Source organism: Saccopteryx leptura, chromosome 2 (assembly GCF_036850995.1).
Source record: "Saccopteryx leptura isolate mSacLep1 chromosome 2, mSacLep1_pri_phased_curated, whole genome shotgun sequence".
NCBI classification, from domain to species: Eukaryota; Metazoa; Chordata; class Mammalia; order Chiroptera; family Emballonuridae; genus Saccopteryx; species Saccopteryx leptura.
The window spans coordinates 325,441,059-325,467,465 of NC_089504.1; the positions used below are offsets into that span (position 1 = coordinate 325,441,059).

The 26,407-nt window shown below is 51.4% G+C and overlaps 2 protein-coding genes across 7 annotated transcripts; both read left to right on the plus strand.

Moving 5' to 3' along the window:
- The first annotated feature begins 381 nt into the window (after positions 1–381).
- On the plus strand, positions 382–9,815 carry DHRS11 (dehydrogenase/reductase 11). Of its 4 annotated transcripts, none has more exons than XM_066363203.1 (7): positions 391–956; positions 3,631–3,840; positions 6,435–6,604; positions 8,159–8,288; positions 8,897–8,989; positions 9,204–9,269; positions 9,382–9,815. In XM_066363203.1, the coding sequence occupies exons 1-7, from the start codon at positions 600–602 to the stop codon at positions 9,421–9,423; spliced, it is 1,068 nt and encodes a 355-aa protein (XP_066219300.1). In that variant the 5' UTR covers positions 391–599; the 3' UTR covers positions 9,424–9,815. The 4 variants fall into 4 exon arrangements, 3 of the variants coding, with proteins under 3 accessions (XP_066219300.1, XP_066219301.1, XP_066219302.1); XM_066363204.1 differs by having other exon boundaries at positions 394–956; positions 6,465–6,604; XM_066363205.1 differs by having other exon boundaries at positions 408–956; positions 6,510–6,604.
- Positions 9,816–10,842: 1,027 nt separating this feature from the next.
- On the plus strand, positions 10,843–25,827 carry MRM1 (mitochondrial rRNA methyltransferase 1). Of its 3 annotated transcripts, XM_066363207.1 has the most exons (6): positions 10,843–11,620; positions 11,812–11,905; positions 14,400–14,532; positions 14,634–14,753; positions 14,957–15,113; positions 25,073–25,827. In XM_066363207.1, the coding sequence occupies exons 1-5, from the start codon at positions 11,055–11,057 to the stop codon at positions 15,100–15,102; spliced, it is 1,059 nt and encodes a 352-aa protein (XP_066219304.1). In that variant the 5' UTR covers positions 10,843–11,054; the 3' UTR covers positions 15,103–15,113; positions 25,073–25,827. The 3 variants fall into 3 exon arrangements, with proteins under 3 accessions (XP_066219304.1, XP_066219303.1, XP_066219305.1); XM_066363206.1 differs by lacking the exon at positions 25,073–25,827 and having other exon boundaries at positions 14,957–15,659; XM_066363208.1 differs by lacking the exon at positions 25,073–25,827 and having other exon boundaries at positions 10,843–11,611; positions 14,957–15,659.
- Positions 25,828–26,407: the final 580 nt, after the last annotated feature.

Sequence of the window (26,407 nt, forward strand, 5' to 3'; positions counted from 1 at the left end):
CCATTTTTATTTGTATTTTTTTTTTAAGATTTTATTTACTGACTACAGAGGGGAGCAGGGAGTGAGAAGTGTCAATTCATTGCTGCTTCACTTTAATTTTGACTTCCCCATGCCCGGGGACCAGGATCCACCCGGCAACCCTCGTCTGGCGCCAGTGCTCGGATCAACCGAGCCACTGGCTGCGCGAGGAAGAGAGAAGGCAGATGGTTGCTCTATCCACTAAGGCAACCGGCCAGGGCCCAGTGCTGAGGGCTGAGACACCCAGTTTTGGGGCTGAATCCTTCCCATCGGCCACCAGCTGGTTTAGTAGGGCGTTGGTCACCTTAGGTGCCCTTAATGCCTCTTTCTGGTCTTGGGTGAGGAACAGGGAAGGGCTACTGAGCAAGAGGCGAGGTTACGTGCGTCCTCGGGCCTGGAGCAAACGGAAGAACTCGCGCCAGGGTGGCAGGACCACAAGCTCCCAGGACCCTCGTGCCGGCCAGCCGCGCTGAAACTACAGTTCCCCGCGCCGGGGGCCAGGCGGGCCCGGAAGGGGCGGGGCCGTGTCCGCGCGGCGGGCGCCGGGGGCCGTCGGCAGGTTGCCACCGCCCTCTGGTGGGATGTGGCGGATCGCGGAGGATAGGAGGGTGGAGGCCCGGCCGCAGGCCCACCAGGTTGGAGGCGGGTCCAAGCGCAGCTCTGGTGGGAACCGGGCGGCGGCGGCGGGCTCCGCAGCCGTAAGGGAACAGCCAGACTCCTCCGACCCAGGGCGGAGCTCCGCTAACCAAGTGCCCAGCTCGCGGAGTGAGGTGGACGGGCGGCTCGGGACCATGGCCAGGGGCGGCATGGATCGCTGGCGTGACCGGCTAGCACTCGTGACGGGCGCCTCGGGAGGCATTGGCGCGGCCGTGGCCCGGGCCTTGGTCCAGCAGGGACTGAAGGTGGTGGGTTGTGCCCGCACTGTGGGCAACATAGAGGTAAGGCCTGGCGGGGGAGCTAGTTGCTGTGGGAGGCGTCGTTTCCGCTGGGTAGGGTCTGGGTGGGGGAGGGGAAGTGGCCCGAGTCCGGCTGCCCTCACTCCCTAGGGCTATTTGCAAGGGGCTTAGGGGCAGAAGGTGTGGATGTACCTAGTAAGGGAGGCCTCTTGGATCCTTTAGGACAGGCCTCTACCTTCGCGTTTTCAAGTCCGGCCTTTTTAGGAGCCTTTTCTCTTGACAGCCTCTACCCCACTGTATCAAACTCTGACTCTGGCGTCTTTCTCCCTCTCTCCTACCTGCCTGCTCAAGTAGGCTGAGGAAAGGGGAACCAGAGATCAGGAGCTAGCTAGGCAGCCAGGGAGAAGGAAAGAACGTTTTCTGCCCTTAGTGGCTAGGTTGGCTCCTGGGTTGCTTCTTCTGGTCCCCAGACTTAACCCACAAAACGAAGCAAAGTGGCTAGCCAGCCAGATGAGCAGGAGCTAGAGATTTTAGATGATCATTTTTCACCCCAGTCTGAGGTTGGGGTTGAGGTGGGAGTGGAGCCCTTCTGAAACAAACAAAATAAGCTAGTCCCCCCCCCCCCCCGCAAAAAAGCCCCAAGTCTGAGGGTTAACCCCCTACCCAAGAGGATTGACAATGGGATTGTCACAGGTAGTAGACCTTTCTCCAGTTTTACTGCCCTAGGTGGGGACTGAGTAGGTGAGGTAGGTCAGTCACTTAATTTGTGAGCCCTGAGGGAACGAAGTAATGTGGAACTGAAACTCCTGGTTTTTCTCTTAAAGTGGGGTTGGGAGCAGAGTTGAGAGCTCTACAGGAGTTCAAATGAAGTTGGTCATGTTGGAGCATGGAGGAAGAAGAGAAATTTTCATCATAGTTCACTGGATTTGCCCAGCAAAATAACACTGAGGGTTGGGCTAGTGCTTAGCTGCAGGACACTATCCACCATCGCTCCATGTCCCTGGGCAGTGGAAGGGTAAGGAGGCCTTGGGAGGGGCAGAGGGAGAAAGTGTACAGGAAGGAGGGCTGTCTCCTCCCCTGCTGCTGACCAAAGGTATACTTTATAACCTAGATAATCCCAAGGTCACCTGGTTACACCATTGCCTTACTCTACCACTCCTTTTCTCCAGAGCTCAGGAGCTTTGGAGACTAGAGAATTATGCCAGGGATAAGACCATTGGGTTCCCCAATTCTAAAGATACTCTTACCTTCTCTTCCCACTAGCCAAGAAAGAGATTCTCTGAGCCCCAAGGGAATCCCCAAGTTGATCACTTAGCCCCATGATGGCTCCTTTAATGAGGGGAGAATGCCTCCTCTGTGAGGAGACTGACATGAGTTCAGGTCATTTCTGAGGGCAGATGAGGACGGGGGGGGGGGGGGGGGGCGTGCAGGCAATGAGAAGGCAGTGACAGGGAGGAATATAGTCTCAGTCCCTTATTCTGGCTTTTCTGTGGGTGCTTTGAGTCAGTTTGCCAGGTAGGGAGAATTGTAGTTTTCCTTGCCCACCGTCTGCTTTTATTGACAGATTGATATTAAAACAGTTTGAGTTCTGGCCTCCTACAGAGAGAGGCCCTATTTCTTGAGGTGGTTGTGAGTAGGTAAAATTGGGTGAAGGGGGGCTACTGAATCCCAAAGGACTATACCTTTTAAACTTGGAAAGTTAAAGCAGCAAAGAATTTCCTAGGTCACCTGATCCAGCCATTTATTCCCAGCTTGGTTTGGGAGGAGGGAGGCTAGAAGCCAGGGCAGCTGGCCAAGCTGGCTTTCCTCTAGGGCACCCCACACCCCCCAACTCTCTCTCTCCCATACATGTACATAGTCATGGTCACGAGACTCAGGTGCCCAGTCACGGGCCTCCAAGGCCACATAGCTTGTTGCTTCCTGTTTCTCAATGTCAGCTTTCCTCACCGCCGTCTCCCAGTGGTTCTGCTTTCTCAGGACTTCAATGTATTGAGGGCCCTGGCAATGCACAAGGGGTGCCAGTGTCACCTGCCACCTGAATTGCCTCAGTAGTCTCCAGAGAAACTTTGGGGTGGAAGGTATTGCACCGTGGGACAGGGAGATAATCGGTCCTGACTTCCTGACCCCTCCTGTTGGGAGGACAAAGAGAGACTGGCAGTTGGATTCAATTGAAAAGTCTGTGTGAGAACTCTGGGATTTGTGGAGGGAAGTTGAGAGTTCAGATGTAAGCCCTTCTGAACAAGGTGGTGGGAGAGAAAAGATCGAAGCCCTGGCATAACTGGCACAGCGGCTCTTGGCACTGGTCGAAGAGGCATGGGGTGAGGTGAGAGATGCATCTACCTGTGAGCAGAGAAGGTGTTCCTGTTGAGAGGCAGAAAAATATCATTTCATTCCCAGATCCCTGCCCTCGCTTCTTTGGCCCCCTCCGAGCTCCAGCCCTTCTTTCTTCGGAGGACTAAAGACGCTAGTTTATCTGTGAGGTTCCTCCATTGATAATTTCAACTTTCCCCTCCCTTACTCAGGGAGTGCTCTCATTCCCTGGACTTTGACCGAAGAGGGCAAGCTTTGGGGATGCGCAGTCCCATCAGTGTAACAAAAAAGTGGCCGCCAAAGGAAAGAGCTCTATAAGTGGTGACAGCAGAGGGAGGCTGTCTCTGGCTGGGGAGATGTGGGAGTTAGCAGCTTACCCCAGTTAGATCCCTTTTGGGTTTCATAGGAGCTGGCTGCCGAATGTAAGAGTGCAGGCTACCCCGGGACTTTGATCCCCTACAGATGTGACCTGTCAAATGAAGAGGACATCCTCTCCATGTTCTCAGCTATCCGCTCTCAGCACAGCGGTGTAGACATCTGCATCAACAATGCTGGCTTGGCCCGGCCTGACACCCTGCTCTCAGGCAGCACCAGCGGTTGGAAGGAGATGTTCAATGTAAGGGCTGCTGGCCTGGCGTGGGGGTGGGCTGGGAGGACAGCAGGGAGCCAGGGGTTTGTGAACCAGAGCACTGCTCAGGATAGGACATCTAGCATGAGGGAGCTATGGGTTCCTGCCTGGGGCACCTTGACTGTCCCTTTGCTTGTTTTCTTACCAGAGGGATAGTGAGTGGATGAATGGACATATCTTTTCCATTCTTCTTTCCTTTGAGCCCCTGGGTGTAGTTCTTAAAGTCTAGGCTGATTTCTTCTATTGGAAGAAAGATCGGTAGGGGAGAGAACTGCTGTTTATTGAATGTCCCTATACCTCTGCACTGTGTAAAGTACTTGGGAACATCGTCTTATGGAAAGAAAAGGACACGAGACAGGAAGTGATGTTCCTACCCAGCCCTGCCAGTAACTAGGTGGCTTCAGGCAGGTAGTTACCCTTTCTGAGCTTCAGTCTTGTCACATTTAACTGGCATGAACACACCTAATACCATCAATATCTGGGATCACACACTCCAGTGTCCCCTGTGGCCAGGTAAATAATAAATGAGTGAGGCAGGTCAGGTGGGGTCTGCAGTAAGTGAGAGAGCACACAGCTAGGTACAGGGGCAGCCACTGCTGAAGTCCAGTGTCATTGCTCCTGGGCAGTATGGCCAGATCTTGTAATTGCCTTGAGGGAGTGGGGAGCCTGGATTTTTATGTGACAGTCCATCTCTCCCATTCACCAGAAAGGTAAGAATTTTTGTTTTTTTATTCTCTTATAGCCTCAGCCTGTAAACACTCAATAGGTTTTTTTGAATGAATGAAACTTTCCAATACATGTTGGAAATAAGTTTTAAATGCCTTAAAATTAAGTGTGGCCCAAACACAGCCTGCAGGACATGGGTTTTCAACTTCTGGACTGTATTGTGGGGCGATATTGGGGCATGGAAGTATTCTGAGAAGTTGAAAGCAGTGTGTAAATGGAATGTATCTTCCCTCCCACAGTCCTTTTTGTTTTTTTTGTTTTGGTTTGGTTTGTTTTTTACAGGGACAGAGAGAGGGATAGATAGGGACAGACAGGAATGGAAAGAGATGAGAAGCATCAATCATTAGTTTTTCGTTGTAACACCTTAGTTGTTCATCGATTGCTTTCTCTCATGTGCCTTGACCACGGGCCTTCAGCAGACCGAGCAACCCCTTGCTTGAGCCAGTGACCTTGGGTCCAAGCTGGTGAGCTTTTTTGCTCAAGCCAGATGAGCCCGCACTCAAGCTGGCAACCTCGGAGTCTCGAACCTGGGTCTTCTGCATCCCAGTTCGACGCTCTATCCACTGCACTACCGCCTGGTCAGGCCCACAGTACTTTTTATATCTGCTCACAGTAGCTTAGCACCTAACAGATGCTTAGGCCAGGAAATGAACAGTGAGCATTGAAACAATGAACAGTGAAAATGAAGCACTTTCCCTGCCCTCACAGAGCCTTCTGGAAGATCTGAGTTGTGTGTGGTCCTTACTTGCTGTAAGTGAATCTCTCAACCTGGATCTCAACTTGCCCATCTATAAAGTGAGAGACTTCAATTAAAATCCCTAAGGCCCCTTTCAGCTTGAACATTACATAATTTTGTTAGGATCATCCTATGAGGCATCTTCTCCACTCCCATCCCTAACCCCCCAGACCTGGGAGGTTCACACCCTTGGCCCCAAAGGATCTGTTTCTCCTACTCCTTCTATCCTCAGGAGCTGTTTTCTGCCCCTCAAACCCAAACAACTAAGAGGACCAGAAATGGCTGAAAGCCTCCTGTGTCCTGCTGAGAATGTTGAAACAGGTTTACACCAAGGGTGTTCTGTCCTGATGCCTGACTCTGACACTTGATAAAGAGAAGCATCTAATCTCCCAGCTGGTCCCCTCTCTTCTGGAGAGGCGAGACATGAGGACCTGCTGAAAGCTTTATCTGTGCTTGGTGTCCTGGGTAAAGCTAAAGGGTGGGGCTGGGCAGGAGTTTTAGAGCCGGGATACTTCTTCAAGCCTTTATCCCATGAAGAGTAGGGGTTCGGGGTCACCTCTACCTGAGTGAGTAGGGATGGGCAGAGAGGGGCCAAGAAAAGGCAGGAAGCCCCCATGCCCTCGGGACAAGTTACCCCACCCTCTTGAGAGTCTCTGTACCTAGGCCTGTAGATGGAACAGAGGTTAAAGAAAGGAGGGCCAGGCCTTCTCTGACCCTGAAAGGAGCAGAGAATAGCTGGATAAGGTGCGGAGAGCCTAAGGTCTGCTTGCGGAGAGATTTTTAAAGCCATTTTAGGAAGGGTTTCAGGCTGTTTAGGAGAGAGCAGGACCAGGGCACTGTGCCAGAGAAGAGTGGGGTATTTATTTGGGAAAGAAAAGGAGATGGTTCCCCAAGGCAAACGTTCTACTGTCTGCAGAGACAGCCAAGACATGGAGGGTGGGACTTGGGGGATTGCCACTCCTGTTTGCAGGAACTTGGGGGTCCCCCAGGGAGGGAATCTGCCTCTGCTGTCAGCTGGGGCTGGTGGCTAGCGGGGGAAGGTCACCTAAGGGAAGATGCCCTGGGCCCATTGTTGATTTTTGGTAGGTCCTAGACACTGTTTTGAAATGCCCCCCACCAGGGGTTCTCTGTGGCTCCATCACCTGTTCAGATGGACCCACACTGGAGACACCCCACGGCCCTCCCTGGCCCACAGGTGAATGTGTTGGCCCTCAGCATCTGCACACGGGAAGCCTACCAGTCCATGAAGGAGCGGAAAGTGGATGACGGGCACATCATTAACATCAACAGGTGAGACAGGTGGCCGTGGGCTAGAGCACGGTTCACCACTCACCCTCCAAACTGGGTCACCTGCTGCAGCTTATTTGACCTCTTTGGACCTGTTTTTTGGGTAAAATAGGGATTTGATATTCAGTTAACACCGAATGACATGATTATGGTATGGTGAGGGAAAGAACAGCTGACTGGAATGAGTCTTTCCAGCTGAAGCCTGGGTGCCCTCCTGGCCCTGAGGTTCTCCATTCCCTGGGAGGAACCCACCTCATCATACAAAGAAAGACTACATGGCATCACTGGGGAAACCCCACTCTGAGCAGGGAGACATGGCCTCTGCCCCCAGAGATCTTCCAGTAAAACCCTATCAGTGAACACACAGATGAAATTGAGAGATTTTTAAAAACATTTTATTTATTGATTTTTATTTAAACATTTTTAAATTTTTAATTGATTAATTTTGTTGAGAGAGACAGGAAGGGAGAGAGATAAGAAGCATCAGCTCATAATTGCATCATTTTAGTTGTTCATTGATTGCTTTCTCATATGTGCCTTGACTGGGGGCTCCAGCTGAGCAGTGACCCCTTGCTCAAGCCAGCGACCTTGGGCTCAACTGGTGAGCCTGCAACTCAAGCTGGTGACATCAGGGTTTCGAATCTGGGACCTCAGTGTCCCAGGTGGATGCTCTATCACCGTGGCACTGCCAGACCTGCTTTATTTATTTATTTTTAGATAGAGGACAGAGAGAAAGGGCAGGGGAAGGAGCAGGAAGCATCAACTTGTTGTAGTTGCTTTTCATATGTGCCTTGAGTGGGCAAGCCCAGAGTTTTTTTTTTGTTTTGTATTTTTTGTATTTTTCTGAAGCTGGAAACGGGGAGAGACAGTCAGACAGACTCCCGCATGCGCCCCACCGGGATCCACCCGGCACACCCACCAGGGGCGACGCTCTGCCCACCAGGGGGCGATGCTCTGCCCCTCCGGGGCGTCGCTCTGTTGCGACCAGAGCCACTCTAGCGCCTGGGGCAGAGGCCAAGGAGTCATCCCCAGTGCCCAGGCCATCTTTGCTCCAATGGAGCCTCAGCTATGGGAGGGGAAGAGAGAGACAGAGAGGAAGGAGAGGGGGAGGGGTGGAGAAGCAGATGGGCACTTCTCCTGTGTGCCCTGGCTGGGAATCGAACCCGGGACTTCTGCACGCCAGGCCGACGCTCTACCACTGAGCCAACCGGCCAGGGCAAGCCCAGAGTTTTGAACTGACGAACCGTATTCCTGGTTGATGCTCTATCCACTGTGCCACCACAGGTCAGGCGAAATTGAGAGATTTTTGATGGTCTGCATGACCAAGAGACTGGATTCTGCAGTCAGTGTAGGGAAGACTTCTAGAAGAGTAGGGTTTTCAGGAGTTGCTTGAATAAGAGAAGCCAAGTTAGTGAGCTGCAAGGATGGTCTCCAGAGGTCCCCTTTAGAAGGCTTCCCTGTAGCATCTAGGTAGTGGGGTTGACTGGTACAACAGGGGGCACTGCTGGTCTCTTGGGAGCATCACTCTCTTCTTTCCACTTCCCTCCCTCTACCCAGCATGTCTGGCCACCGAGTGCTACCCCAGTCTGTGACCCATTTCTATAGTGCTACCAAGTATGCCGTCACTGCACTGACAGAGGGATTGCGGCTAGAGCTTCGGGAGGCCCAGACCCACATCCGAGCTACGGTGAGGGTGTGGTCTGGCCCTGGTGGGGACGGGATAGGCACAGGTCCTCTCCACCCCACACACATACTGCTCGGGGAGCCAAGCTTAGAACCCCTGCGAGCGTATTGGGTACAGAGCTCTTGCGCTCTGCTGCTACTTGCATAGCCCTGCTCAGTACTTGAGTTTTTCCCTGTCACAGACTTTGGGGTGGGAGGGGTCTGGCCTGAATGGAATATGGTGCGGTGAGAATGAGGGAAAGCAAGGGATTGTGGGAAACCAGGACTCTGGGCTCTTCCCTTGAAGGCCAAATCACCTTGGGCAACTTATTCATTCTTTTTGGAAAATGGAGATGATAATCTATCAGGTTATGAGAGTTTTTTAAAGAGACATTTTATAAACATTTACCTGGCTTATATTAAGGGCTCTGTAGATGCTAGATATCATTGTGACCATTGCCAGTGGCAGCTTTGGAGCAAGGAGGCAGCTGCTGGGTATGGAGCAGCCATTCTGTGAAGCTGAGGCTTTGTGACTTCTACCCTCTCCCTCCAGCCTTCCCAAGGCCTGGTCTCGGATTGGAGTGGGGGTGGAATAGAGCTTAGCTCCTGAGCAGACCCCCTCTTTCCGCCCAGTGCATTTCTCCAGGATTGGTGGAGACACAATTCGCCTTCAGACTCCATGACAAGGATCCTGAGAAGGCAGCTGCTATCTATGGACAAATAGAGGTGGGGCCTCCCTCTGGGCTTGGTGAAGCCACTCATTCTAAGTGAAGGCAGAGGGAGGGCAACCCTGGCCTTCAGACCCCATCCTTCTAGCCAGCCTGTCATCTGGAAGGTTGGGGTGGGAATGTGGATGCTAGAGAGGAAGGACCTCAGTGGTGGGAGGGAGCTTGGATCCATTCTGCCTTCATCTCAGTTCTCCTTTCCCCGGTGCTCTCAGTGTCTCAAACCTGAAGATGTGGCTGCGGCTGTCATCTATGTTCTCAGCGCCCCCCCACATGTCCAGGTAAGTGGCTTTAGCTGTCCACCCCAGCTGTCCCCCAGAGGAGGAGAGCAGGGAGGCCTTAAGGGGGTGGGCAGAGTGTCCTGGCTGCCTCAAACCTTTGTGCCTTCTGCAGATTGGAGACATCCAGATGAGGCCCACGGAGCAGGTGACCTAATTTCCTGTGTGGAGCTCCTCCTTCCCTCCCAGCCCTCAAGGCTTGGTTCCAGCCTCTGGATTGTAGATGTCACTTTCAGGACTCCTGGATTCCACTTCCTCTCTCCACTTTCACCAGGGATTTCAAATTTTACTTGAGGTCTTTTTTTATATTGTCAAATTGTTTCTACCACAAATGTGAAAATTGGGCTGGGGAGAGGAGGTGTTATCCCTAATTGTTTTATCTGTTAACTCATCATTGATCTCCTTCTTGGGCTCCTTGGCCTTTGTTTGCTGTCTTTGGTCTCTTCCCTTTGACCTGGGGAAGGGACTTTGGTCAGAAGGGTGGCTTCCTCTTATCTTGTACTTCACCCTGTGTCACTCAGGGATGAAGTGGCAGAGGGAACTCCTCACCTTTATGAGTGGTTATCAAGGGCTCCAGCTTTCTCCTCTCCCTGCCCACATGCCCTCACCATCCCTTCTTGTCCCGTATCCCAGTTCTCCAGCCCAACTGTGGCTTGTTGGCCCCATGGTGGTGGTGGGGAGGGTCTATTCTGACTGGCAGCACAATACCACGGCCTGCCTCCCAAGTGGATTTCAGTGTGATAATTAAAAAAGAAAAATGGAAACAGCCAACCTTGGTTTCATGGGTATCTTTCAGTTCTTTTCCTTTCTCAGTGATCAGGGGTGGTTGTGACTCAGTTTCTTCCAAATGAGTGGGAAATAAGGTGAATTTGGAGCCTCACTCCTGGAGTGTGGATTACCTTAGGTAGCAGGTGTGGGTTTGGGTTGCATCTTGAAAATGGGTAGGAGTTTGACAGCCAGAAGAGAAGACAAGATGTGCAAAGCTCAAAGGCCCGAAAGAGCATGAAGTGTGGGAACAGCACTGAACTTAGTGCAGGAGTGAGATGGGGCTGAAAGGCCTGGATCCCTGGAGGTCAGAGCAAGGAATCTGGCCATTACTTGTGGGTCAAGGGCATCAGTTGGCTTGTCAGCAGCTGCAGGACAGACACAGAGCTGTCACTTAGAGAATCAGCCGCCACAGGATAGGAAGTTATTTCTGGCCTGCTAACTGGTGCTCAGGATTTGACAAGGCAATGCAAATGCAGAGGAGAGGAGGGGCTGGATGCAGGAGAGAGAAGTTTCTGAGGAAAATTACCAGTATCCATGGGGAGGGAAGCACCAAGACTGACCTGGTTGAACACATCCCTTAAAGTGTTTTTGCTAGTGCCTGTGTGAATGTGACCCTCCAGCCTCCTGGGTCCTCGAAGTACGCAGAATGAAGCCTGTAGCAGGGTTGGCTCGTGGTGATCGCCGCCTTTGACCGGCCGCCAGGCGGTGGAGGTCGCTGCTTACCTAGTCCTGCAGGCGGCGCTGTAGGGACGGCCTGGCGGTTGAGCATGCGCAGTGCACCGCCGGACAGGGGGCGGGGTTGCAGGAACCCGGAAGCGGGGCGGCCCACGTGAGGGTATAGGACGGGGTTCCTGGTTTGGCTCTGATTTTAGGCACTCTTCGAGCTGGGAATCTGGGCTGATCGTTTCTCTGTCTGGGGGGATCTGCAGCCATGGGGTCCCCTTAACCTGTGTTCGGGGCCTGACAGTGGGTCCCGTCTGGAGTGATAGCTCCTGAGGACGCAATAGGGGGACATCGACCATGGCTCTGCTGTCAGCCCTCGGGGGCGCGACCAGGCGCTGCTTGGTCGCACGTCATTACTCCCAAACAGTATGGTGTAGAGTGCGGCCCGGTGGAGAGGAGCTAAGCCGCCTGTCATTGGATGACCTGGGGTCTACCCGGCGGTCCGCCAAGGGACTGGAACTTCTGTTTGGCCTGTCGCCGTGTCTTCTGGCTCTGCGCGCCGCCCGCCGCCGCGTGGCCCGGCTCCTGCTCCAGGCCGGTAGGTCCGGCGTGCGAGGAGAGCGGGCCGAGCTGCTCCGCTTGGCAGAAAAGCGGGACATTCCAGTTCTGCGGCCCAGACGGCAGAAGCTGGACGTCCTGTGCAGCTACCAGGTTCACCAGGGCGTCTGCATGGAGGTGAGCCCGATGCAGCCCCGGCCCTGGACTGAGGCTGAGGAGTTGAAGCCAGGAGATGATGACCCCCAGCAGCTGTGGCTTGTCCTCGAGGGGCTCCAGGATCCCCGAAATCTTGGGGCCGTGCTGCGCTCCGCTCACTTCCTCGGAGTGGATAAGGTCATCACCAGCCGGAGAAACAGGCATGGAAGGTCCTTATTCCCCATGTGCCTCACTTTCAAGGATCAGCCGAGTTCCTATGCACCTTGACCCTTTGGTGATCCCTCAGTTAGGCCTCCCTGTCGTCAGAATTCTCATCCTTGACCCTTGGGAGTCCTGGGGAGGGGAGGGCACCGGGTTTAAGATTTCATGGCCTTATACGGGGCATGGGGTAACTTTGCAGCTGCCCGCTCACTCCGGTAGTCAGCAAGGCCAGCGCGGGGGCTATGGAGGTGATGGACGTGTTCTTCACTGATGACCTGGATGGTTTTTTACAGGTAAAGGTCCTGGGGGTTGGGAGTGGGGCAGCGTAAAGGAGCAGAAATGAGCCAAGCTTATCCTCTCAGGACGCTTAGCCAGCAGCTGATGGAAAAGAGGAGAAAAGAGCATGTCGGCATCACTTCCTATGTCTCCCTAAATCCCTTTAGGAAGAGGGAAGGGTCCCAGGATCCCAGAGCTTTTAAACCCAGAAGTGGGGCAGAATCTGAAGTTAGACGTATTGCACCATTTCCTTTACTGCCCTCCCTCCCCAGCCATACCTCTTTGCAGGTATTGCAAGTCTCCGACAGTGTTTCATTACCTACTAAATAGGTCTTGAATAAATGTTCAGCTAGGAGGAGCTGGTGGATAGGTGTTCTGGCTTCCTCCAGTAGGGGCAACAGCTTGAAAGGCTCTTTGACCAAGGACTAGTCTATGCCTTTCACCTCTTCCCTCTCATGCACACAAAACAAAAACTCCCCTCTCCATCAAAAAATCAAATTTGGGGAGGCAAACCTAAGTAAAGAAACCCCTCTTCTGTGCTTCTCTTGCTGGGCACAAGAGGGCAGTATTGCCCTGCATTTGGCAGCTCCCCAGTCATCTCCCAGGTCTCCCATGTCTCAGTCCTTGGATCTCTTTTTATTCTTTTTTTGGTTTCAAACACTCTGTGGCTTGAAGTAGCATCTATATTTGAATGTCTCCCAAATGTGTATCCTGGCCTGGATCTTGCTCCTAAACCCCAGATTCATGTATCTGCTTCCCTGCTCAACAGCTTTTAAAAAACAGCAACACACTGCCTGACCAGGCGGTGGCGCAGTGAATAGATTGTCGGACTGGGATGCAGAGGACCCGGGTTCGGGACCCCGAGGTCACCAGCTTGAGCGCAGGCTCATCTGATTTGAGCAAAGCTCACCAGCTTGGACCCAAGGTCGCTGGCTTGAGCAAGGGGTTCCTCGGTTTGCTGAGGCTCACGGTCAAGGCACATGAGAAAGCAATCAATGAACAACTAAGGTGTCGCAATGAAAAACTGATGATTGATGCTTCTCATCTCTCTCCATTCTTGTCTGTCCCTATCTATCCCTCTCTCTGACTCTGTCTCTGTCTTTGTAAAAAAAAAAAACACAAAAGCAACACTGGTGTCAAAAAAGATAAATTGTAGTTCATGGGATTTTACAATGCTTTTCAGTGTCTTCAACCTAGAGTGATTCCAATATGAATAAATAAAGCACATCAAAGGGGTTAAAAAAAAATTAAAGCTTGGCCCTGGCTGGTTGCTCAAGGGTAGAGCATCGGCTGGGTATGTGGAAGTCCTGGGTTCAATTACCTGTCAGGGCACACAGAAGAAGTGACCACCTGCTTCTCCACTCCTCCTCCTCCTCCTCCCCTTCTATCTCTCTCTCTTTCCCTCCCTCTCTTGTCCCCTTCTGCAGCCATGGCTCAAATGAGCAGGTTGGCCCCAGGTGCTAAAAATGGCTCCATGGCCTTGCCTCAGGTGCTAGAAATAGCTTGGTTGCTGAGCAATAGAGCAGTGGCACCAGATGGGCAGAGCATCAGCCCCAGACGGGGATTGCTACGTGGATCCTGGTTGGGGCTCATGTGGGAGCCCGTCTTTCTGACTTCCTGCCTCTTACTTGGTTTAAAAAAATAATGGCTCTCTTTTGCTATCTGAGGATCATTTCAAACAATGTTTCCATAGCCAAGCACCTGTTCCTGCTGCAGACCCAGCTCAATGAATGGCAACTCCATCCTTTCAGTGAGTTAGGCCAGAAACCTTGGCATCATCCTTGAGTCTTCCTGCTGTCACACCCCTTCCCATTTTTCAGTGCATCATTTTGGCTTTACCATCAAGTTATTTTCATACTCTCACAATTCATTTCTTGCTATCTCTACTGCTACCACTCTGGTCCAAGCCACCATCATCTCTTGCCTGTATTATTGTGGAAACCTCCTGGTCTTGCTTCTGCTATCGGCCCTCACACAGCAGGTAGAAAGATCCTGTTGCAACATAAGTCAGACTGTGTTGCTTTTCTGCTCAGAACTTTTCAAAGCTTTTGCATTTCTCAAGAGAATAAAGTCCTTCCAGGCCTTTGAGGTTTTACCTATGTGGCCCTTTGTTCCCTCTCCTGTCTCAGTGGCTCCCTTTCCACTGGCCACCTTGCTGTTCTAGTGTTCCTCACACATACCACCAGGTAAGCAGCCATCTCTCAGCCTTTGCACTTTACTGATCCCAGCCTAGAATATTCTGCCCTCAGATGTCTTCGCATCTCCTTCAGGTCTACACTCAAAAGTCACTTGAGTGAGGCCCTCCCAGACCACCATCTATGAAGCTGGGATTTTGACCTTTTTTTTGTTCATTGCCCTAATGCCAGTGCCTAGAGCAGAGCCTGCCCATTTTAGGTGCTTAATAACTATTGACTGGCTTAGCAAGGGTATATTGGCAAGGTTGGGTTCTTCCTCGGCTAGGACTCTGATGGTTTGGTGAACTAGAATGTGATTTTTTCCTTCCCCTCTCAGGCGAAAGCCCGGCAGGGCTGGCTTGTGGCTGGCACAGTGGGCTGCCTCGGGCCTGAGACTTCCCGATCCTCTGGGATCCCCGTCACTAGTTGCTTGGAGTTCCTCTGGGACCGACCTACTCTCCTAGTGCTGGGTAGGTAGATGTTCCTGGTTTTCCATGCTCGGATGTGTACCTCCTGAGCTCCTGCATATCTGACTGTGGCATTCCTAATCCTCTGCGCCCATGCCCTGCAGGGAATGAAGGTTCTGGCCTGTCCCCTGAGGCGCAGGCCTCCTGCCAGCTTCTCCTCACCATCCTGCCCGGACGGCAGCTGCCTCCTGGGCTGGAGTCCTTGAATGTCTCCGTGGCTGCAGGTGAGTCTACTGTCCCCTTTCTTCTAGCCCTCTGATCAAACAGGTGTAGCTATTTCATCCTAAACAAGCTTCTCAATCATTCTGTGTCTCCATTGCTTTCTGTGCTAAGTATGGAAACTATCCTTTTGAGGATGAAATGAGGGAATGCCCTGGCACATGGTCCTTCTCAGTTCTCTTTCCCATGTCATTCTGTCTGTCTGCAGGAATTCTTCTTCACTCCATTTGCAGCCAGAGGAAGGGCTTCTCTGAAGAGGGGAAGAGAGGGCAACTTCTCCAAGACTCCCGAGAACCCTCAGCCATAGCTGAAGGGTCCACAGTGGCTCAGCCTCCAGGACTGTCCTCAGGATGAGAAAAAGAGAGGCAAGACTGGGGCTGGCGGGCTTGTTCATGTGTGTGTGCTGAAGAGCAGGGATGGGTTACCCATACATCCACATGTTCAAATGAGCCAGAACCTCTTGCCTGAGTGTGCAGCCTGGATCTGTTTATTAATCACTGTCTCGGGAAGCAGGGGGCTTTCTGCTGGAGATCAGAGGAGGTTCAGTTTCCTGTGTTGCCTTTGGACTTGTCATTGGAGACGGTAGTTTGTTAATTTCTAGGATGTGCTAGTTCAGAGGGTTTGTTTCCTCCCAGGTCCTGCCTAGACATCAAGCGGAAGTCTGAACATCAGAAGGGAATTGGGGAGCTCAGTCCAGGGATCCTGTTTCTTTTGAGCCAGTGTGAGAACATAGAGGGAGATCTGGGGCTCTTGTGGGCCAGACAGGTGCAAATCTGGGCTCAAATCCTGCCTTATGGTGGGGCCTTGAGTGGCTTCACCTTTAAGTGCCTCAGGGTCCTTGTTGGTACCTCCTTCTCAGGGCTGTTGTGAGGCTCAAATAAATCATTACTTGGTGTCCAGCAGGCATTCAACCAGTGGGCTGTTCTGTTTGGTTTCTCCATTAGGTGGCAGCCTCGCTCTTTGGTCCACAGTCTCTCTAGGAAGCTCTCACAGCCACCTGGGGAGATTCCTGGCTGTGGCCCCCAAGAGGCAAGGGAGAGATTAGGAAACACCTCCCACCCCACTGGTCCTTCAGCCCCCCTGACTGGTGAGTTATCCGTCAGTCCACATGGAAGGAACCAGTGAAACTTGGCCTTAAGTTCAGGGAGGTGATGAGGACAGGATTGCTGGTTATTGTATCATCTGGACCAATTTGGTACTCCTCCCTGAGGGTCCCACAAATGGAATAGAGGCCCCCCAGTGTAAGTATTGAATAGTTTAGAGAAGTCTGGGCTACACATTGGAACCACCTGCAAGCTTTAATAGCTGACACTGGGATCTGCCCCCAAAGTCTGATGTTATTGGCCAGGGTGCAGCCTGGGCATCATGATTTGTGAAATCCCCCATCCCCACCCTGTCATGGGTCCGATGTACAGCCCAGACTGCGAACCACTGGAGAAAGGTTTATCAGTTTCAGAGCTACTGACATTGGGCCCTAATTCTCTGTTGTGGGGGCTGTCCTGTGCATTGTAGGATGTTTAGCAGCATACCTCTCTCTTCCAGATGCCATAGCACCCGCTTTGCTTCAGTTGTGACAATTAAAACCTCTTTAGACATTGCCAAATGCCCCTGGGGCAATAGACACCCCTAGTTGAGAACCATTGCTCTGCTTTGTGGATCTGGAGGACATCAATCCTAACTTCAAATCCTGATTGCTGTATGGCCTTGGGTGAGTTCCTTACCCTCTGAGTTTCAGTGCCCTCAGTGAAGGGGACAATCCCGCCCTTCTGGGTTGCTGGGAGGATACAGAGAACAGTAGGAACTCGGCGTCTCAGCAGATAGTACCGCCCTTTCTCTCTGGACTGGCTTTACCTTGGAATCCTAATGGTGATGCCAATTTAGAAAGACACTTGACTTTGTATAAAAAGGGCCTAAGATTGCTTTAAAGTAAAGTTTATCCTCTCAAGAAAGGAAGAACCTCTTTCATAAATTCCATAGATCACCACCTCCTGGCCCCCCTTGAACTGTCTGGCCCCAGCTGGGACGCAGGCTCTGACCTCCGCTGGCACTACTACCCTGCTTGCCCCATCCCTGCCACGCTCTTGGCCAAGAGCTTCGTGTGGTTTTGAACCTTGGCTGCACCCTAGAGTCATGGGGTCAAGGAGTGGGATAGCCTTTAATAGTCCAGGTGCCCTGAGGTACCAGATACTGAAATCCAAATCTCTGGGGAAGGAGCCCAGCACGGATGTTTCTTACAGGTCCCTAGTTGTCACCAGGGTGCTGCCAGGTTCAAGACTCCCTGACCCTCCAGCCGCCCACTCATGTCTGAGAACACTCTTCCAGATCACTCACACCCATGCTTTCACGTGCGTGTCTGAATGCACGTGCCAAGCAACCTTTCATCTGTTCCCAAGGTTCTTGAGAAGATGCTGATTCCAGCCCTGGCTCCATGGCTTCCTGCCCAGAGCGTCTCAGTCTCCACACCTGAAGACTGGGGCAGGCCATGGACACTTGCTTTAGCTGCCCCTCTCCAACAGAGAAGTGGTAAAATAAGATGAGAGCACAGCAGTAAAAAGTGTTTTGTAAACTAAAGAACTGTGCACCCACACAGTAACACACTTGTTGTGATGGTTCAGCATATGTGTCAACTTGACTGGGCCATGGTGCCCCAATATTTACTTGGTCAGACATTCTGGGTGTGTCTGTGAGGGTGATTTTGGGGTGAGGTTAATATTTAAATTGGTAGATTGAGTAAAGCAGATTGCCCTCTCTAATGTGGGTGGGCCTCATTCATTCAGTCGGAGGCTTAAATAGAATGAAAAGCCTGACCCTCCCATGAGTAAGAGAATTCTTCCTGTCTTTTGGAACTGAAACAAGGACTCTTTGGGTCTCGAGCCTGCTGGCATTCAGATGGCAATGACATCATGGGTCTCCAGCACGCAGACTCACCCTGCAGAACTTGGGCGCCAGCCTCCATAATTACACGAGCCAATTCTTTATAATAAATAAGTAGGTGACGATGTGTCTGTGTGTGTCTACTATAGGTTCTGTTTCTAGAACCCAGACCAACAGACTTGATGAAAATAAACTCAGGTGTCCTGGAGTTCCTTCCAGGTAGGGGCACAAAATCAATCTTGACTCCCTAGGACCAAACCCAGCATGTAATCTAGAAGTTGGGTTTGGGTTATTTGAGGTCTAGAGCCCTCTCTCCTGCCCATGGACTCCTCGGTATCCTCCTCTCTGGACACCTATCTGACCTGCTTTGGCATGCTACTCATCAGTTTTCTGTGTCCCTATGGTCAGAGCCATCTAGATGGGCCACGCTCCTGGGCAAACCGCCCCACACAGGGGCTGCTTCTTGCTTTAATTACCTGCCCTGCACACATGTATGTAGTTCTGTCAGCAAACCAGGCATTCTCAAGACAAAGAGCACCTGAGGCCCTAAGACCAACGATGGGGTCTGGTTCTCCCTGGAGTGGCACCTGGTGCCTGACACACAGACACTTCACCAGGTGTGGTTTAAGTACACTAGAAGTCCAGTGGCTGGGACTGAGGTCTGAGGACCTGGGTGGGGGTCCGTCCCCTGCAGGGCAGGGTGAGGATGAAGCCGAGAGGAGGAAACGGTGTGGGTGAAGAGCATGACCCTGGCAGGTAAGCAGTTTGCTTTGAGTTCCAGCTCTGTGCCTTGCTGATGGTGAGTGTGAAGGTGTCCCTTAACTTTCCCAAGTCTTATTTTCCTCGTTTATAAAGTGGGGATAACCACAGTGTCCACTTTTGAGGGTCATGGTGATGATTGAGATCATGCATGTGAAGCCCTCAGCTGATGCCCGGAGGGTGGCAGCCGTCTTCACAGCACCCAGGGCACCAGGCTCTGCTCTCCTACCAACCTGCTCTCAATTTCCCCATAGGCTCTAGGGCCCCTTTCAGCTGCAACACACAATGATTTACCCCTGGGAACCGCTGGAGAGAATGGGGGACCAGAGGAGGCTGAAAGATATTTGCAGGCTCCTCCTTTGTCGGCCCCACAGCCACGCGGGGAGGGGTCTCAGAGCACTGGGCTGACCTGGTATTCCAGAGCAGCTGAATTGCAGCCAACACCCCTGCTTCCCTCCAGGGCTCATTTTTTGTTTGTTTGTTTGTGTTTTGTTTGTTTTTGGCAGAAGGCTAAATTGTCAGCTTCTACCCCCAGGCTGGGGTCCTAAACTAGACGCCTTCTCCCACTCCTGCAGGGCCAAATGCCAGGGGGGCCTCACAGTTTGTAAATGAAATCAACCTTGAGGTCTCAATCTTCCACAGGTGCAATTAGCATGCCCATCTGCTAATCCCTGATTAATGATGTTTACAAACATAGGGCTCCACTCTGGAGCTGCTCAGCCCCTCCCTCCCAGGCCAGGCGTCTGGGGTCTTCCAAGCACCCTTCACACAAACTACTTCAGCCCTCCCCAGCCATCACCCCTCTTTATCCCCTTCCCAGGCAGTAGGCAGAGCTGGTGGTCCCTCCTTGTAGCTCTCTTCCCCACTCTCATTGCACACACGCGTGGAAGGGAGATGCCGAGAGCACACAGGGAGACTGAGGCTGGTGGTAGGGCTAGGACCCTGCCCTTTTTCCCAGGACACATGGTGGGCTGGGCGTGCTTCCTTTATCCACCGTGCCAGCTGCAGCCCAGGTGACACACACATAGGCTTCCCTTCGTGGAGATGTGGGCCACCCCTAGTGCCCCAAGGTTGGGCTCCCAGATCTGATTCCGGATGGGAATACTTCCACCCCACCCACTTTCCTGCTGAGGACCTCCGGGGGGTCTGTGTCAGAGGCCCAGTAGCAAAAGCATTAAGAACACAGACTAATGAGTTGTACAGTCCCAGATCCAAATGTTGGCTTTACCTCAGGCCAGTCACTTAACCTGATTGAGCCTCAGTTTCTTCATCTGTAAAGTGGAGATAAAGAGGATTTAGCCCGATGTCTGGGACATAGTTGGTACTCAGTAAATGTGAGTTTTTTATTGCTATGAAAATGATGGTGATGATAAGGATGAAGAAAGGCATCTGAAGCTACAAAGATGCCCAAGGATTCCCCTCCTCTTCGCAACCCCCTCTCTGGGGAGGAGGGCAGGTCCCAGCTCATTACTGGTGGGGGATGGGGTGAAGGTGTCAGATTGGAATCACTCCTGGGTCTGTTTGCAGCTTCCCTGTTTCATTAACACCTCCCTGGTGGTCTCCAGCTCATCCTGCTGGGGGAGGTGCTCCAGAAAGTTCTCACTGTCTCCATTCAGCCCAGAGCTCAATGCTCCTCCTAGATTTGTGCTCAGAATGCCCAAACAGAGGGTTTTTATGTGGGGAGAAGTGGCCACTGGCCAGGAGGATGTCACTGTTCCTTCTGCCCAGGGTCCTGGAGGCCTGGTCAGGTGGCATAGCACCTGGGACTACCCCTTGCTTTATCCTCCCACATCAACTTCTCATCTAGAAGTTCTAGTCCCCCCATCCCCACTGCTTCCTAGCCTGGCCACTTCTTCCTTTCAAACTGGCATGGATGGCATGGTCTTGGGTTCTAATCCTGACCCAGTTCTTCCTAGCTGGATGACCTAAGGCAAGTCGCTTATCTTCTAGGACAGTGGTCCCAACCCCCAGACCAGTACCGGTCCATGGGCCATTTGGTGCCAGTCCGCAGAGAAAGAATAAATAACTTACATTATTTCCGTTTTATTTATATTTAAGTCTGAACGATGTTTTATTTTTAAAAATGACCAGATTCCCTCTGTTACATCGTCTTAAGACTTACTCTTGACGCTTGTCTCGGTCACGTGATACATTTATCCATCCCACCCTAAAGACCGGTTTGTGAAAATATTTTCTGACATTAAACCAGTCCGTGGCCCAAAAAAGGTTGGGGACCACTGTTCTAGGATATTCAGAGGCCTCTTCTGTGAATGGGGACCCAAAGCTAAGCGGCATAGCACAGTGCCTGGTAAACTGTAAACTCCACAGCAGCCGCTGTTGTTGGTTTACAGACACAGCTGTTCTCAGAATTATCTTTAAATCGCAGAACCCATTTTAACCAACTGGGGTGGGGGAGGAGAGCCAGAGGTCCAGGACCATCCGCATGTTCAGAGAAGCAGGAAGGGCTATGAACTTTGACCCATTAATTGTCCCAGTTTCTTCCCCAGTCTGGGAAAGGGAGAGGGGGTGGTCATTGAATTAGGACCAGGAGGTTGACACCGTGGGCTCTGAGAAAGCTGCTTCTACATAGGTTCCTCCACTGCACTCCTAGAAGGATTCGTATGCAAATGCCTTGTCTCTGTCACAGTATTCTATTTCAGAGGCTGTCCTTCACCAGCTGCCCTGGGGCAGGGAGGAGGGGCTGGGCCCAGGCCCCTTCCACCCCAACCTCCTTCAGCAGGCTGAACTTGGCCATTTCTTTCTCACTCCACCTCAGCACCCTTCTCTTCCTCAGCCTCCAGGATTTTTTTTTTTTTGCAGGAGTTTGTGCATACCAGAAGGGAGATACTATGAAAAGTGGCATCTTCTATGGTTTATCTGCAACTCAAAAAAATATCAGTGGGCCGAACAGTTTCCTTTAGAAAGAAGAAACCATGGCAGAACTCAGCAGATGAGGGAGGCTGTCAGATGGTGGGGCTGGGTCTCATCTTATCATACAAGTAGCTGTCCTGGCCCCCTAGCCTCCTATAACTTCCACTTGGCCCCCACAGGTCTCTGCCGACACGTAAGCCCCATCCCCCTCTTTTGGACAATCAGGGTGTGAAGTAGTTTGACTCCTTCTATATAGTCAGGTCCCAGCACAGGGCTAGGCACATCCTGAGTGTTTGTTTAAAAAGGATGAATGCACAGTGCAGCACACGGGTCCTGAGGTTGGAGACTGATTGTCTCCCCTTGTCTTCACTATAGTGGGTTGGAGGGCAAATCTCTCAACACATTTCCAGCTGGCCCCTCCCTTCAGCTTCTGGAGGAGAGGGGACACACACGATCCCCCCAGCCACAGCTGCCCTCCAGTCTCTGAAACAGAGGCGCTAAGGGAGGGCTGAAAGGCTGCTCTGTAGAACCCCTCAGCCCTCACTCTGCTGAGGCCCATCTGCACCCAGGCCTTGCAGCACCCAGGCTTTGCACGGATGCCCGTCCTATAGATGGGGTACTAGCCACAGGCCAGGCACTGCAAGGGGCTGGATCTTTTTTAAATCCAGGCCCTGCGAATGACACACGCACACAGTAGTCTCACTGGGATGGGTATGGGACCCAGAAGCTGTGTGCTTGGAGCAGGGTGATGATGATGGTGCTAATGGTGCTAACATTTATTATGTACTTACTATGTGCTGACAGTTGTCTCATTTAATTCTTTTTTTTTTTTTTTTTTTTTTTTACAGAGACAGAGAGTCAGAAGGATAGACAGGGACAGACAGACAGGAACGGAGAGAGATGAGAAGCATCAATCATTAGTTTTTCATTGTGCGTTGCAACGCCTTAGTTGTTCACTGATTGCTTTCTCATATGTGCCTTGACTGCGGGCCTTCATCAGACCGAGTAACCCCTTGCTCGAGCCAGCGACATTGGGTCCAAGCTGGTGAGCTTTTGCTCAAACAAGATGAGCCCGCGCTCAAGCTGGTGACCTCGGGGTCTTGAACCTGGGTCCTCTGCATCCCAGTCCGACGCTATCCACTGCACCATCGCTGGTCAGGCTCATTTAATTCTTTTTTTTTTTTTTTAAGTAATACAAGTATTTTTTAAAAAATTTTTATTTTATTTATTCATTTTTAGAGGGGAGAGAGAGAGAGACAGAGACAGAGACAGAGAGAGACAGAGAGAAAGAAGGGGGGAGGAGCTGGAAGCATCAACTCCCATATGTGCCTTGACCAGGCAAGCCCAGGGTTTTGAACCGGCGACCTCAGCATTTCCAGGTCGATGCTTTATCCACTGTGCCACCACAGGTCAGGCCAGGCTCATTTAATTCTTAAGATGCTTTGGGGTAGGCACTGTCCTTACCTTTGGTTTAGGAATAGGAAACAGGCTCAGAGGGGTTGAGTAACTTGCCCAAGGTTATGCTGTGGCAGTCAGGGAGGAGAGAGGGGGTGGAGAGCTGGGATTGGAAGAAGGGAACCTCCAGTCCAAGCATCAGCTGGGAGGCCTGCTGCTGAGGAGGCCAAGCCAGATCTGCCTACTGGCGCCCTCCCCAAGCACTACACCCCCCCCCCCACTCCTCTCCTAAAGCATCTTGATAAGCTCTCCCAGTGGGGGGCACTTCCACCCTTAGCTGTGGGTGGTATGCCTAGGTGGGGAGGCCCTAAGCGACAACTCAGGGGGCCTGTGGGATGCAGCAGAGGGCCTTGCCTCTCAAAGACACCAGACTTGGTTTAAATCCTGGTCCCACTCCCACATCTAAAGTCTCAGGCCTTGGTCAAGTATCTTAACCTCTGAGTTTAGTTTCTTTTCTGTAAAATGGTGCCCCCCAAAACAAACAAACAAAAACCCCCAAAACAACAACAACAAAATGGTGACAAAACCCTCTTTCTCCCAGGGTTGTGCCTGCCTCTTCTTTTTCTCTTCCTCAGGGACCTCCTCTGTGTCCACTGCCTCTTTGCCCTTCCTAGCTCGGGTCTGGTGCTGCCCTCTCCCTCTCCATTCTGTCTCTGTTTTCTGATTGCCTCTGCCCTGTCTGCCAGCTGTGGCCAGGTCACTGGGACTCCCTGTTGCTGTTCCCTTTCTGGGGCTGTGTCTCCAGACCCTGCTGGCCCCTCTTCTTGTCTCCCCCCAGGGGCTGATCGATGGCAGCCGCTGGTTATCGACTGGGGTGGGCATTCAAGTGTGACTGCCAGAGGCCAATATTGATGGACAGAATTGGTGCCCAGGCTGGATACAGTGGCAGTTGGGGAACCTGGGGCTGGTGTGGAAGTGGGCTTCCCTCTCCCCTGCCAGGAACTGAGAGTGGACCCTCAGATGAAAATGGGGTTGGGTCAGAGAGCCTCTGAGGACAGAAGGCCATGGTTTGCTCATGCAGTCATTTAACAAGTATTTATTGAACAACTACTATAAGCTAGCTGGGGATACAGCAGTGAACATGTCAGCAAAAATTAATGTGATAATGCTCACAGTAACTCTGTGTGTTAGACTCTGTCACTACCCTGTTGTAGAGTGGGGGGGGACTGAGGCTCGAGGGCGTTTGATCCACGTCTGGCAGGAAGGAAACAGTAGAGCTGGGACCCAGAGCCAATGCTGTCTGACTCCAAAATCACTGCTTTTTCCTTCTCTTTTGGTTGCTATCTTAACCGTTTATAAGTACAGTTCAGTAGTTAAGTATATCTACATTGCTGTGTAACAGATCTGCAGGTCTTTGTCATTTTACAAAGTGTAAATACTATTCCCACTAAGCCACAATTCCTGTTCCTCTGCCCACCCCCTGACAACCACCATTCTGTTTTCTGTTTCTACGACTTCGACAACTTTAGATACTCATATGAGTGGAATTATATAGTGTTTGTTTTTTTATGACTGGCTTATTTCATTTAGCATGATGTCTTCAAGGTTCATCCATGTTGTAGCATGTGACAGGATTTCCTTTTTTAAGGCTGAATAATACTCCATTGTATGTATACAGCACATTTTGTTTATCTATTTGCTGGTTGATACTTGGGTTGCCTCCATCTCTTGGCTGCTGTAAATAATGATGCAATGGGCCCTGGCTGGTTGGCTCAGTGGATAAAGCGTCATCCCAGCTTGCAGATGCCCCCAGGTTCAATCCCCAGTCAGGGCACACATGAGATGCAACCATCTGCTTCTCTTCCCCTCCCTCTCCCCCTTCTCTCTTTCTTCCTCTCTCAGCCAGTGGCTCAACTGGTCAGAGGGTTGGCCCCGGGTATTCGGTTGATTCGAGCATCGGCCCCAGACAGATGTTGCTGTGTGGATCTTGGTTGGGGTGCATGTAGGAATCTGTCTATCTCCCCTCCTCTCACTTAAAAAATATAATAATAATGCTACAGTGAACACAGGTGCACAAATATCTCTAAGATTCTGTTTTCAATTATTTTGGGTATGTACCAAGAAGTGCAATTGGTGGATCATATTTCAATTTTTTGAGGAACTGCCATACTATTTGGCATAGTGGCTGTACTATCTTACAATCTCAAGAGCAGTGCACAAGGGTCCTAACTTCTCCACATTCTCACCACTTGTGGTTTTCTGTGTGTGGGGGTTTTTTTTGTTGTTTTTGTGTGTGTAACAGAAACAGAGAGAGAGATGGAGAGAGGGACAAACAGACAGGAAGGTAGAGAGATGAGAAGCATCAATTCTTTGTTGCTGCTCCTTAGTTGTTCATTGATTGCTTTCTCATATGTGCTTTGACCAGGAGCCTCCAGCAGAACAAGCGATCCCTTGATCAAGCCAGTGATCTTTGGGCTCAAGTCAGTGACAATGGGGTCATGTCTATGATCCCACACTCAAGCCAGCGACCCTGTGCTCAAGCTGGTGAGCCCTCACTCAAGCCAACAACTTCGGGGTTTCGAACCTGGGTCCTCTGCATCCCAGTCCAATGCTCTATCCACTGCGCCACTGCCTGGTCAGGCTGTGTGTGTATGTTTTTTAAGGTTTTATTTTTTTTATTTATGAGAGAGCAGAGAGAGAGAGAAGTGGGGAGGAGTAGGAAGCATCAACTTGTAATAGTTGCTTTTTGTATGTGCCTTGACCAGACAAGCCCACCCAGGGTTTTGAACCTGTGACCTCAGCATTCCAGGTCAACGCTTTATCCACTGCGCCACCACATTTCAGACCAATGTTTATTTATTTAATAGTAGCTATCTTATTGAGTGTGAAGTGTTACCTCACTGTGGTTTTGATATGCATTTTTTTGTTATTAGTCACATTGAGCATCTTTTCATATGCTTGTGGGCCATTACATATCATCCTTGGAGAGATGTTTATTCATGTCCTTTGCCCAGTTTTTAATCAAGTTATTTGTTGTTTGTTGTTCTTGTTAAATTGTAGGAATTCTTTTTATATTCTGAATAGTAACCATGTATCATAATGATCTGCAAAAATTTCCCCCTATTTCATAGCCTGCCCTTTCACTCTGTTGATTGTGGCCTCTGCTGCACAGAAGTTTTGAGTTTTTTTTTTGTTTGTTTGGGTTTTTTTGTATTTTTCTGAAGCTGGAAACGGAGAGAGACAGACAGACTCCCGCATGCGCCTGACCGGGATCCACCTGGCACGCCCACCAGGGGGCGATGCTCTGCCCCTCTGGGGCGTCGCTCTGTTGCGACCAGAGCCACTCTAGTGCCTGGGGCAGAGGCCAAGGAGCCATCCCCAGCGCCCGGGCCATCTTTGCTCCAATGGAGCCTCGGCTGCGGGAGGGGAAGAGAGAGACAGAGAGGAAGGAGAGGGGGAGGGGTGGAGAAGCAGATGGGTGCTTCTCCTGTGTGCCCTGGCTGGGAATTGAACCCGGGACTTCTGCACACCAGGCCGACGCTCTACCACTGAGCCAACAGGCCAGGGCCACAGAAGTTTTGAGTTTTGATGCAGTCCCATATATGGTTTTTTCTTTTGTTGTGGCGCTTTTGTTGTCATATCCACGAAATCATTGCCAACCAAGTCCATTCAAAATGGTTGCTTTTAACCATTCCTCTCTGCTGTCAACAATTCTGCTGACACTTTTGGGTGAGTAGGAGGGAATGGGGTAGAACAGTTT

What these genes read in the sequence shown, in the direction of transcription:
- DHRS11 (XM_066363203.1), top strand. Translation starts at nt 600, where the DNA reads ATGTGGCGGATCGCGGAGGATAGGAGGGTGGAGGCCCGGCCGCAGGCC. An exon ending in GTTGGAAGGAGATGTTCAAT is followed by an intron (nt 3,841 to 6,434) that starts GTAAGGGCTGCT and finishes GCCCCCCACCAG; the next exon opens with GGGTTCTCTGTGGCTCCATC. An exon ending in AGACCCACATCCGAGCTACG is followed by an intron (nt 8,289 to 8,896) that starts GTGAGGGTGTGG and finishes CTTTCCGCCCAG; the next exon opens with TGCATTTCTCCAGGATTGGT.
- MRM1 (XM_066363207.1), top strand. Translation starts at nt 11,055, where the DNA reads ATGGCTCTGCTGTCAGCCCTCGGGGGCGCGACCAGGCGCTGCTTGGTC. An exon ending in ACCTACTCTCCTAGTGCTGG is followed by an intron (nt 14,533 to 14,633) that starts GTAGGTAGATGT and finishes CATGCCCTGCAG; the next exon opens with GGAATGAAGGTTCTGGCCTG. An exon ending in GAATGTCTCCGTGGCTGCAG is followed by an intron (nt 14,754 to 14,956) that starts GTGAGTCTACTG and finishes GTCTGTCTGCAG; the next exon opens with GAATTCTTCTTCACTCCATT.